The 13616-nt window shown below is 43.4% G+C and overlaps 1 protein-coding gene across 3 annotated transcripts in view; it reads left to right on the top strand.

Annotated features, from left to right (window-relative positions):
• The window catches only part of SEC11C (SEC11 homolog C, signal peptidase complex subunit), a 26311-nt gene extending 13025 nt beyond the window's left edge, over positions 1-13286 (top strand). The window contains exons 5-7 of one of the 3 annotated variants that reach the window (XR_009566378.2): positions 1111-1168; positions 6982-7106; positions 13270-13286. Coding sequence is in view for 2 of the 3 variants with exons in the window: in XM_030868075.3 (XP_030723935.1) it covers positions 1111-1168; positions 2011-2064 (112 nt within the window). In the remaining variant the exon portion in view is untranslated. Of the gene's footprint in view, positions 1-1110; positions 1169-2010; positions 2212-6981; positions 7126-13269 lie in introns of those variants that run through there. The other 2 variants (XM_060310378.2, XM_030868075.3) reach the window with 2 other exon arrangements.
• Positions 13287-13616: the final 330 nt, after the last annotated feature.

The following is a 13616-nucleotide window of genomic DNA, read 5'->3' on the forward strand; positions in this document are numbered from 1 at the left end:
ACAGCAGAGAGTCTGTCCTGTTATTAAATACCAAAGGAGATTCTCCCCATCTCTTGGTGACCCTTTTTATATTTAACCCTTTCTAGAAATGTCTCCTTTTATTGAAATCCTACCAGCTGTGTAAGGCTGGAGAACACCGGTGACCATTTTCTAAGATGCAGCTTTATTCATCAGCTCGTAGTTTAAGGCCTCTTTCAACCCCTTTCCTCCCTCTGCTCACCTTTTAACCATTTCTCCTCTGTTGCAATAATCCCACCTGGATATCTGCAGGGAGATGACAGGGACCTGCAGCTGGTCAGTCCTGTATTTCTAGACACTCTGGTGAGAGGCTGTGTATAAGTGAGAGGTTGATGCCACTGATTTTCAAGCAGACTGGAGGGTACTAAGGGAGTGTTACCTTGTTTCCTATCAGTGACATGATGGACACTTGGGTCAAACTGATTCCATATTGACATTAATTTTGTCAGCATGATCATTGGCTGGTTTATCCTGGCTTATCCGCTCTGGGATCATAATCATGTTTGGGTATAAATTACGGGATTCACATTTGTGTCCACTGCCCAACCGACTTCTTTGTTACATCTGAAAAGTGCTGTGCAATGAAAATGATGAGGATTCCTTCAGTTACAAACTATTGGGTTGCCAAAAAGTTTGTTCAGGTTTTCCCGTAAGATTTAAACCCGAACGAACTTTTTGGCCAATCCAGTAATTATTCATGTGCTTTCAAAGCTCTCTCGCACAGCAGTTTATATATAGGCTATCTGAATCTTACATCTCTACTAAGAAAAATTAAGAACTCGATTTGCCCTTTCTGTTGTACAAGTGGCTCAACTAATTATTTTCATTCTGTTAGGGTGAAATGCAGCAAGTGAAGACAAGTAGCATCTCTAGATCCTAATTTGCCTTCTTAAAAAGTTGTCCTGGCTGTTAGCGCTAATGCTTTTTACTAATAAAACCTTCTGAGACAGGAGTGAATATTGTTTTATGGCCCCAATCAGTGTTGTTCCCAAGGAAGACGTTTTCCTATGCTGATTTATAGTGTTTTCAAGTATTGCTATCATTATATTACAAACACTTTTTACACTTCTGGCTTTTTATCCCACAATTTAGGTTTTTACCATATGTTGGTATGGTCACCATAATAATGAACGACTATCCAAAATTCAAGGTAGGAATTTATGTGTACGTCTTTATTTTTTAAGAAAATACTGGCGCTTTTATACATGCAACTGTAAAGATGCAGTCTGTTAAGAATGTTCTGCTAGCTAATTCTTCTGCAGAGTATTTGTAGTTAATGACAAATTAATATACTCATTTTAATTATGTTTTAAATTATTGAAATTAATTATTGAAAGTAAGTACTTCCACCTTTTATGTTTATATAGTGTGTTCTAAAATGGCACCTATATAGTTTTTGCTTTTTATTATGGAAATCTTTAAACATATGAAAAAAGTTGTACAATAAGCCCAGTAATGCTTATCTCCCAACTTCAACAAAAATAGTATCCATAAGTATATATATATATATTTTTTGCGGTACGCGGGCCTCTCACTGTTGTGGCCTCTCCTGTTGTGGAGCACAGGCTCTGGACGCGCAGGCTCAGCGGCCATGGCTCACAGGCCCAGCCGCTCCATGGCATGTGGGATCCTCCCGGACCGGGGCATGAACCCGTGTCCCCTGCATCGGCAGGCGGACTCTCAACCGCTGCGCCACCAGGGAAGCCCCCATATGTTTTTTTAATCACTTGAAGCACAGTGGGAAACCTACACATGAATGAGTAGCACATTAGCAGTGTTTGTTGGGTGTGTGATCCTTGGTCCATCAATATATTTGGGGGTTTTAACTGTTACGTGTTATTGAACAGCTCATTTCGAGAACAAAGCATGTGGAAGAGGTCATCTTTTGATCCTGTCCTCAGTCCAGTATTGACCAGACTTTATCTGAATACATTTATAGACCAAATTTGTTTGTAGTCCTCACGGTAATTTTCCGCTGTGTTTTCTTTGCAGTACGCTCTTTTGGCTGTAATGGGTGCATATGTGTTACTAAAACGTGAATCCTAAAATGAAGGGCAATTCCTGGGACCAGACAGAAATAAATTCTGTTGAAAAAGAGAAAAGCTAATATATTTGCAATGTTCCACTTTCTGTATAAGAGGAAACAATGTGGAGACATTTTTGTCTTGTTTGAATAAACGATTCATCAGTGAAGATTGTTTTCTTTTGTGGACTCTGATTTCAGTGTGCTCAGTCTCTCTGCTTCTCGTGGTGATCATTCTAAACCAAGCTTGAGGGTCTGCAGCACTTCAAGAATCAGGCAGGCCGTCTCTGGGCCCGGCCTGCTAGTGGGATAATGTATAGTCCAAACGTGATATAGTTGTAACACCTGAGTTTCAAAAATAAAATTCTTCTCATAGCATTTCCACGAGAAACAGACAGGCCCTTAAAAGAAAATGATTTCTTATTTATTGAAGTGTAGTCTGATAAACGAATAAAACCTAAAACCTTTTTAGAAGGAAAGGTGTAATCTGCTTTGTTCTTGTGGCCTGGTGTATCTTGAGATGGTTGGATAAATTATTTGAAAAGTGTCTGATAAATTATGACAACAGTGCGTACTCCTTTGACAAACTGCTCGAAGCACAGAAGGGTAGAAGGGCTGTGTCCTTTGTCCCCTCAGTCTCCCTCTCCACTTCCCAGGGATCTCCACTGTTACAGTTCAGTTTCGTTATCTTTGCACTGTACACAGTCCTGAATATAAAATAGTCCCTCGTTAAACCTCTTTCAGACCCTCGTGTCCCAGCTGCTGCCTTAGGTGCTAGGGATACTGAGTCCCAGCCTGGATGGAGGTTCCAGTGTAGTAGAAGGAACAGGTGATAAACTGACGTGTGATTTCAGGAGAGACAGTTGCTGTGGGAAAGAAGCATATAGAGGGTGCTTTTCACATGGGTCAGGGGAGACCTCTGAGGAGGGGACGTAGAGCAGAGTTAAAAGAAACGAGAGGAGGGGGCTTTCCTGGTGGTCCAGTGGTTAAGACTCTGTGCTTCCACTACAGGGGGCAAGGGTGGGGCAAGGGTTTGGCAAGGGTTCAATCCCTGGTTGGGGAACTAAGGGCCAAAGAAAAAAGAAAAAAATAGAAACACTCCCAGGGAACACTGGTGCTGCTGGTGCCCGGACCACACTGCAAAGTGTTAAGGGAATAAAAAGGAGGCCAGTGGTATTTTCAGATACTCTCTTCAGTTTTGCCAAAACGTTCTCTCTTCACCGAACAATACGATGTTGACATCCTTTTCAGTCAGAACTTAGAAATCTACCTCATTCTTTCAGGTTTGTTCATTTCTGATCTAACAATTTAGAATCCTGCCTGGTAGCTTAACCACCCATGGGCCTTGAGCATAACTTCCCTCAACCTCAACTGGAAGATGAGAACTGCTCTCACCTCCCTGCATGTCCCCAGGAACTAGTAGATGATTCCTTAGCCCAATGCTGCCCACGTACGCAGTTTGCACTCAGTACATGTCACCCGTGGTTACGTGTGTTTTCCTCTTCGGCATAACCTGTGCCTTCACACACCTGTACAGTCACTTTGTGACTGAGCTGTGATTTGGGGACGACCAGCAGGTGTGATCCGTGGCGGGCAGCCTGCCCTTTAATCCTTAATCGCTGCTAAAATAGGCTATTGCAATAATGGACCTCATCCTGTTGAAATCAGTGAAGTGAAAGAAAAATTTACAGGATGCTTTCTAAAAACATTATTCTCTGGTGCCCTTTAATAAACTCTTTTTTAAGAAAAGTAGGTTTTTCATCCCTGAACTAAAGGTGGAATTTCAAATGTTGGGTCAAAACTTTATTATTTTATCATCTTTCTGGGGTTCTGTAGTTGGTTAATATAAACTTTAAAAAGCTCCGTAATGTGGCTAAGCTTTTCGGTAATCCTTTGAACATGCCTGACATTCTGAAATAAACTTTACAAAGACAGGTAAGAACCCAGACACAGTTCAGCCAGTGCCATTTGGTTGTGGCTTGTTAGAAAGTATGATCTCTTTTGGCCTTTTAGAGGCCACTGGTCTTTATCAAATGGAAATGATGGAAGTTAATGCTGGATCGATGTTCTTTTATCTGGAGTCTCAGTTGCAGCCTCGATGTCTGGAACGAGAACCAGGCCTGTATCTGGGCAGACAAAACTAGCACTGCGGTGTGGCAGTGGATTCACTGAGTAGAACCTCTTGCTGGGAGCTTCTGTATGCTTCTGGGACACACATTTCTCACGTGGTTGAGCAACTGCTTTTCCATTTCACGACAGCTTAGAAACCTCAAGGTGAAGGTGTCTGGTGGACACTGGCCAAGCAAGGATACCCACCGAGAAGGGAGAAGACCAAGTATAAAAAACAGTGGAAGGGACTTCCCTGGTGGCGCAGTGGTTGAGAGTCCGCCTGCCGATGCAGGAGACACAGGTTCGTGTCCCCGTCCGGGAAGATCCCATATGCCGCAGAGCGGCTGGGCCCGTGAGCCATGGCCGCTGAGCCTGCGCGTCCGGAGCCTGTGCTCCACAACGGGAGAGGCCACAGCAGTGAGAGGCCCGCGTACCGCAAAAAAAAAAAAAAAAAACAGTGGAAGGATTTCAAGACACCACCTAGTGGAGGGACAGACAGCTCATGCTCAGCTCACAAAGGACTCTGATACACAAGGACACTTACACAGAAGCTAAATGGTGTTTGCTATTCTGTATTTTAAGATTGATTTAGGTTTCTATCAGAAACTGGAAATTTTCTACTGTGGAATTAAGCTTCAGTTTTTTAAAAAGGTTAGTGGTGGAACCTCTGATTTCCCAACCCACAGGTCTCAGTCCTGCCTTTTTCCCTTTGACAATGAATGTGTCAGTCCTATGCAGATGCTAGACACACACACACCCTGAAACGACCAGATAGTGGGCTCTAAACTCCTCTATAAAATTTTTGCCACTGTCCCAAGCAAGCAAGCCTGGGCAGATGAAACATTCTTGCGAAGTGGAAGAGGTCTGACTTTTAAGTAAGCCAGGTAGAAGAATCTTTAAATAAAGAAGCAAGCCTGGCGTCTGCTCTATTGAAAACTGCCCAGGTGGCTCATGCGGCCAGGGTTGAAGACCACTGAGAAACGTCCGCACAGATTAGTCAGGAGCAAATGTGATTAGGATGCTTGATTGTTCACATCTTCCATTTCGTCTTCATGAAGTCATTTGCAGATTGCATGGTAGGAAAAAGCCAGACATGCACCGTTTCTATGTGCTACCCTCTCCCCTCCCTTTCCCACACCCAGCTGATGCTAGCCATCTTGATTAACTGTCTCCTGGTTTCTGCTTCAGTACCTCGTCTTACTAAGTAGCCTTTGGCCCGGCACACGGGTCGGTCTGTTTAGTCTCAACCTGAAAATCCAGGCGGAGATCCATCCATCCCCACTCTGTGGGTTCAGCAGTTCGCTTAGTTTCCAGTGAGAGGCATGGGGACGGGGGGGGGGGTGCAGTGGAAAGAGGCTCTGGAGTCACCGTGGTTTAAGCCTTGCCTCCACCTACTAGATATGTAGCTTGTAACTGATGAGACTCAGTTTCCTTATGTCCAGAATGAGTGTCCAGGTGGGCGAAGGATTTGTTAGATGCTTGGTGTTCATCAAACAGGGCTTTACGCTTTCTTCCTCAAGGTCACTGGAGTTTGACCACTTAGAATTTGTTTATTTTTTAAGCCCCCATGTCCTCGTGAACATTCTTCCCTATCGTTTTTGGCCGTGAATTCTACTACGTTTTCTCTGGATTTTAAATCTGCTTCCCTGCATTGTTGCAGACGTATCAATGGACATTTGCCCCCAGAGCCTTTGCTTTTAGCCACATGAAGCTTCAGGAAGATGTAGCAGAGGGGAAGGCCCTTTGCCACGTGACCTTGGGGGCGAAGCCTTCTGTTGTAGTTTTCTCTGGGCTTCTTCCCCTTCAGTCCTCACCCAAACACTGTCCACTACATGCCTGCTGTCAGGTGTAATCGTCTCCCTGCAGGTGTTTAGCTTTTGCCATATGGCAGGAATTTTGGGGAACAATTTAGAGCAGTTTTAGGTCCACAGCAAAATTGAATAGAAAGTACCAGACGTTCTCCCTGCCCCACAAACGCACAACCTCCCCTACTATCAAAGCCCCTACTCTCAAAGCCAGCATGGTAGTATATTTGTTACATTTATGAACCTACATTACACGAAGCTATCACCCAAATTCCATAGTTTACATCAGGGCTCACTGTTCTGGGTTTTTTTGAATTTTATTTATTTTTTTATACAGCAGGTTCTTACTAGTTATCCATTTTATACATATTAGTGTATACATGTCAATCCCAATCTCCCAGTTCATCCCACCACCACCTCCCGCCCTCCACTTTCCCCCTTTGGTGTCCATACGTTTGTTCTCCACATCTGTGTCGCTACAGGGCTCACTCTTGGAGTTGTACATCTTATGAGTGTTGACAAATGTGTCATGACATGTATTCACCATTGTGGTGTCATACAGAATAGTTTTACTGCCCTAAAAACCTTCTGCCTATTCATCCATCCCTCCCCCCACCTCTAGCAACAACTGATCTTGGTCCTGTCTCCATAGTTTTGCCTTTTACAGAATATAAAACAAGCAACACCGCAAAACAGAAAAGAAAATCCTCTGGACACCCTGTCTACTCCACTCAGCGTTCTTTGGTTCTCTCAGGTGCTCTGGGGCCCCAGGTGGCCTCTCTGGGACCTCATGCCTTGAGGACATAGCTCCTAAACGAATATGCAAACAGTAGTAACTAATAGGGGCATATTGTCTACCTCTCAGGAGTATTTACATTTTAGTCATGAATTTGTGAAAAAGCTCAAGGCCTTACATGTGGGGTCATTACGGATGCCCGAGTAGCTGAGATAGAAAAATCAGAGGTTTGGAGGAGTGGGAGTTCCCCAAGTCTCTGGAATCACGCTTTTGCTTTGGTTACATGGCAGGGATTATGTCTGAGCTGATGCAGCCCTTGCACAGCTGCTCATAACCACGACCTGCTGAAAACGGATTTATGCAAAACGCCTGCCACCAACCCACCCTGCTGCCACACACACGCCCACGTGTGCAGGTAAGTGGCTTTTGATGGATTAGCTAGTTTAAAATTTCGGTCTGAAATTGGTTAAATAAAAAAAATCAAAATAACGAGTTTGTATCACTCAGGCAAGTGATACGAACTTACAAAATGGGAATCCCAGCGGGACTGTGACAGCTAAAATGTAAAAGGGAGGTTAAGGGCTTTAAGAGGAAACTTGAAAAACAAATAGCCGAAGATAGAACGATCCAGGAGACTCGGTGTGGGAGTGGAGTGCCACACAGCTGCTATAGTTCTTCCCTGCTCTAAGCTGGGCGCCCTGGGTCCGCAGGAGCCGCGCCAGGTCCCCTCCAGGGCCCTGCTTGGTTTTCCCATCAGAAAGGCCTCTCACTTGAACCCAGGCCCTGTGGCCACGACAGATGTGACAGGATGTCTGCCACCAGGAGCTAAGCGCTTGGAGCCTCCGCTGCACTTCGGAGCCACATTCTCCTTCCCTCCGTCACTATTTCCAGTTTTTGCCAAGTGGGGAGTTAGGAAGAGGAGGAGGGAGAGGCCAGCAGTGCAAATGAAGCAGCTAGAGTAGGCCCAGGCGTTTGCATTTCTAACTTGAGTTTCTATATTAATTCTTCCGAGTTTGCCTTCCTCAGTGGTTTTCGGTCCTGGCCACCCATTAGAACCACATGGGCACTTTGAAGCATCAGGGTTTCCAGGTCCTGTCCCACACCGTTTGAAAGAGAGTCCTTGCAGGTGGGACCCGATGCTGCAGTTCTAAAGCTCCCAGGTGACTCCAGTGGGCAGCCGGGGCCTCGCTGGCTTGAGAGCAGCTTCCTTACCCTGCATGGCACAGGGTGTCCACGAAGCCAGTCAAGAGTTCCTCTTGCGGAGGAGACTTCTAGGGCAGGAGATCCCCGCATCCCAGCCCTCTCAGCTGCCAGAACGTCTGGAACCTGATTTACCCACCTGGCCTTTACCATGGGGCGAATGCCTTTCCCGGAGAGCAGCCTTCTTCACCCACCTCCCCCTTGGAGCAATCTCACCAAATTCCTCCCTGCCTACAGCAGTCAACATCTGGGAGAGGTACTTGGGGCAGTGAATGGAGAAACTGGGGGCCGGGGTGGGGGGCGGGCACTTTGTTCCCTACCTGTATAGGTGTCTCTAAGTCAGTGCTTCCCAACCTTGACTCTGCATAGGAATCGCCTGGGCATCTTGTTAGAATGCAGATTCTGATTCAGGAGGCGGAGGGTAGGGTCTGAAACTGCATTTCTAACAAGCTCCTAGGTGGTGCTGATGCTGCCAGTTGGAATAGCAAGGCTCTAGGATGCTACTTCCCTCCACCCCTTTCTTGGAAGTTTTTGGGGTTTGGACCAACTGGGGTAGGTGGCTTCATAAGTTAGGGGACCAGGAATGAGGGGGCCTGGCATCCTTTACTTGGAGGGCATTATGCTAAGTGAAATGTCAGACAGAGAAAGACAAATACTGTATGATATCATTTACATGTGGAATCTAAATACTATTATTTTAAATTAAAAAATAAATCCTTCGGCCATGTCCTGTTTTTAGTGTCAAGTATAATACAAAGTTCCCTTGGTGGTTTTAGTGGGACCTTGGGAATTAATAAAGGGTCAGCACTCAACAGGATTCAATGCTGGGCCCTGCAGTATATGAAAGTGAGACCCCTTTGCGGAATTTAAATATATTTTCACTTGCTGAGGGGTTTATTAAATGACTTGTAGTAAACACCAAAGCTCTTGCTTTCTTGAGAAAAAATGAATATCCTTGTCAAAATGTCTAAATAGGGGCTTCCCTGGTGGCTCAGTGGTTAAGAGCCCACCTGCCAATGCAGGGGACACGGGTTTGAGCCCTGGTCTGGGAAGATCCCACATGCCATGGAGCAACTAAGCCCAAGCGCCACAACTACTGAGCCTGCGCTCTAGAGCCCGCGAGCCACAACTATTGAAGCCTGCGCGCCTAGAGCCTGTGCTCTGCAACAAGAGAAGCCACCGCAATGAGAAGCCCATGCACCGCAGTAAAGAGTAGCCCCTGCTCTGCAAATAGAGAAAGCCGGCGTGCAGCAACGAAGATCCAACGCAGCCAAAACAACAACAAAAAAAAGAAAAAAGTCTAAATAGGACATTAATAAATGTACTCCTTTAATTTCCCAGTGTTGAACAAAGGCTAATGTTGTTAGCTCTGACAAGTTTCAGTGGCTAAAATCAAATATAGACATAAAATAAAAAAATAAATACAACAAAATAGCAACTCAGATATCTGTGGAGTATTACAATGAAGACATCAGAGATTCTCTGTCTCACTGACCTTGGATTTGGTCCTTAAGAACGGTTTCCACCATCTTGGAACCAGAGACAGCTACAAATATGAAATCACACTTGTGACTCCTCCTTCCCTTACATATAATTTTTCGCAGCTGCCGTGTGAGTGGAATTAGGGAAGTCGAGTTAACTTTTGCATAGAGAAGATCAGGGTTCCAGCAGAGTGATATTGAAGAAGGGCGTATTTTGTTGGCGGGAAGGGCAGACCCGTAATGAAGTACCCTTTGGGAACTGCTGATGCGATCTGAGAGCCTGGGGAGAATCTGCCAAAATGGGAAGAGGGTTGGACTTTGGTGGCACTGATTGTTCAGGATTTGAAGACTTTCCCCTCATTACCAAGTCGTGCTGGCCTGCTGGGCTCTTGGCCATAAGTAGGCAGTGCTGGTCTGGGGTACAGTTCCCCAGGGACCACAGGGATCGAGAGTGCTATATGGTAGGGAAATGGAAACAGGGTCTCTGCCTAAAAGCAGCGTTTCCCCCGTGTGAAAAACGAAAGGCTGGAAAAAGCTGCCACAACAGGTGACAAGGTTTCTGTTTTCTCATAGCTGATGTCCGGGGAGGAAGGTGGGAAGACATAGACACATCCTTTTAAGAGGACCTGAGCTGAGCTGTGGCCTGATTCTGAAATATCCCTGAGGTCTTTGTAGGACCTGGTTCTGAATTGTTTGCTATGGAGATGTGGGGAGCCAGGAGAGACAGTAGCAGAACTAGGAGAGGCAGAGAGAAACGTCCCACAAAACAAGAGCCTAGAAAACGAAATTGGAAACTTGAACTCTAGGCAGAAAAATAAAATTTTGTGCAAATTTTATCAGGAAGATCAATTTCATCATTCATTCAATTTGAAATTAAAATAATATAACTAAATAAAAGAATTTTTAAGCTCATTATGTTGAGGATCTTTAAAGGCCCAGGAAGAAAAATCATTCATAGACATTAACAAAATATGACAAAACAATAACCAACCATAAATGAATGAACAGGAGTATATGAAAAATAAGCAATTGGAAATCTGAAAAATAAAAACTACGTGGTGATTATAATTGAAAAACTCAATGGATAGGTAAAACCTAGACTAGAAACAGGCAGAGTAAATGAAGATAATACTGTACAACAGAATGAAGGCCAGAGAGACAGAGACTGGGAAAGAAACAGAAGCTAGGTGGAGAGGCTCTAACATGCACCAACAGAAATCCAAGAAAGCATGAAAGAGGAAATTCCAGAGCAGCATTATTTGAAGAACGAATAGGTAAGAAGAATAAAAGAAGAGTATTCTAGGACTGAATAAAGCTGTGGACTTCATATTAAAGGTATTCTCTGTGTACTGGGAAAAATAAATAAGATTCAATCCACACATACACACATTTTGGTGAAACTGAAGAACATCAATGATAAACAGAAAATCTTTGGCCTTATCAGAGAGAAATGACCTATTACCTATAAAGGAACACTTAGGTCGAAAGCCTGCTTCTCCTGAGCAGCAGTTGATTTTAGCAGTTAATGGGCAACGTGCTGGGGAAATATCTCTTAGCCTGGAATTCTGCTCAGCTTTAGTGTCGTACAAGTGTGGAGACAGATGCCTGACCTTTGTAGACAAAGACTAAGCTCACTACCCGTCGAGCCTCACAGAATAGCCACTGAGCAAGAAGAAATCCAGACAGAAAAACAAATGGAATCAAGAAACAGCAGCAAACACAGAAATAAACAAGCAATTGGTAGAAATCGGCTAACTCAATTAATTACTGATGACCAGAAGAAGAAAAATAAGCAAACTTTTGTGCATTTTATTCTTTTAAAGATGAAGTTCTGGATAATAATAAGAGGAAATAGGCATGAGTATATATCAGTTTCCCACTAGAATATCAACACCCAAGAGACAGGATTTTGCTTTGCCTCCTGCTGTACCTCCAAACATTAGCACAGTGCCTGTCACACAGGAGGTGTTCAGTAAGTGTTTGTTGACTGACTGACTGAATGAATGAATGAGGTAGGGTAGAAGCAGACATTCAATGGGCAAGTCTACTCAGGTTTTTGCCTTGTTCTCGAGGGGACAAGAGATACTGATAAAAATAAGGTGAATGCTAAAAGGATAGAGATGCCATCAAGAGTATCAGAAAAAAGAGAAGAAAACAAAGAGAATATAGAAAACTATATTAGCCCAACAGAAGGTAGAGGAGAAGAAAGAGAAGAAAAGTAAAAGCTGATAAAGAGAAACCAGAAAGTAGAAATAAGTTCAAATGTATTAGCACTAATCACAATAACTATAAATTGAACCAACCTACCTGTTAAAGGACAGAGACCATCAAAATGGATTAAACCAAATGAACAACAAACCAAAGCCAGAAATTTTCTAGAACAGTGAAAGGTTAAGAAGAAAAGTCTGGGAAATGATATTCAAGGCAGATATTAATTGGATGGAGCTTTTACAGTATTAATGACAAATAAAATAGAATTTAATTTTTTAAAAAGTTACTCAGGATAAAGAAAGACATTGCATCATGCTAAAAATCAATCCACAAGGTACAGTAAGCATAATCTTGTATGCACATAACATAAAACCCTCGCATATATAAAGTAAAAATTAAAAGAATCAGAAATTAACTAAAGCACAGTCAGCATGGAAGATTTTTTTTTTTTTTTGCGGTACGCGGGCCTCTCACTGTTGTGGCCCCTCCCGTTGCGGAGCACAGGCTCCGGAAGCGCAGGCTCAGCGGCCATGGCTCACGGGCCCAGCCGCTCCGCGGCATGTGGGATCTTCCCGGACCGGGGCACGAACCCGTGTCCCCTGCATCGGCAGGCGGACTCTCAACCACTGCGCCACCAGGGAAGCCCAGCATGGAAGATTTTTAACACATCTTTATTAGAAAGTGCCAGATCAAGTAAACAATGATTAGATAGTGTATGGAAGATTTGTTCAACATGATGAAAAAAATTTTGACATAAGAAATACAGATATAGAGGTCTGCTTCCAGTAAAAATAGATAATATGTATCCTTTAAAGAACACATGAAAAATTAAGAAAGGAATCACACATAAGGACCCAGTTTTCAAACAAATTTCAATTTTTAAAAGCAATTAAATGAAAAATCAACTGAAAAATTTAACATACTTGGAAACTAAAGCAGGCACTCTTAAAGAACTCATGGTTTAAAGATAATTCCATGATGGAAGTGGTAGGATAGTTAGAATTGGATCTCAATAATAGAATCATACACTGATGATATAAAAATTAATGAATTTTCAAATTTAAGATTCTTAAAAGACAGAGAAAACCCAAAGAACAGAGAAGAAAATCATAAAATCAAGGGAAAATTAATAAAATAGAAAACGAAGAAATAGTAGTTTTGTTTAAAGGTCTAAGGCAAATATGACACAAGTGAAGATTTGTTAAATCTGTCTGGTATATACATGAAGTATATATTATATTATTCTGTACTTTTCTATGTGATTGAAAGAGTAAAGTAAAATACTGGGCACGAGGGGGCTGGAACGCTTTTGCCTAGATCACAATTTTGCCAACGTCAAGTTTACTCCAGATTCTCAGGGGCAGAGTCTGATTTTGGCCATTGGCTCTTCACTTGACCTGCCTGGGCTTTAGCTTTTTGGCGAAGACATCAGGTTGCTGTTTTTATTACAGAGAATGTGGCAGAAGAATATCCCTAAATTACTGCACCCATCCTCCTGTAAGTAGAGCTGAGGGAGTTTCTTTGCTAAAGCCATATGTACACTGAAGTAGCTGTCATAAGCCTCTACGGGATTGCCTTCACGGGTTTTATCTCTGTGCGTGAAAACATACGAGGGAATTAAAGGAAAATGATGTTAGGATTTTAAGGTGGAAAGGGACCTCCTGTCTGTCCTCTCTCCCATGGCAGGGAGGCCTTTTACAGTGTCAAGGAGCAGTGTGTTCTGTGGAACAACGGAGAAAGCTCAACGCTTATTGAACAGAAGTCCCTGGGACTCTCACCCACTGCTTTTAGCTTCTAAAGCAACACATCAAAAGTTTACTCACTTCCAAATGACAACCCTTCAAGTGTTGGAAAACAACAATCTGGTCCCTCTTCAGACTTCCCTCCTCCTGGCAGCATGTCCTCAGTTCCTTCAGAATGGAAAGAATCGAGCAATTCTTGACTACCTGTTATACATGCCAAGTGGCTTAGATGGAGGGTGTGATCATCTTCAAATTCCCTGTGAGTATCTGCATCGCAGATAGGGAAACTGT

This window comes from Globicephala melas, chromosome 13 (assembly GCF_963455315.2).
Source record: "Globicephala melas chromosome 13, mGloMel1.2, whole genome shotgun sequence".
NCBI classification, from domain to species: Eukaryota; Metazoa; Chordata; class Mammalia; order Artiodactyla; family Delphinidae; genus Globicephala; species Globicephala melas.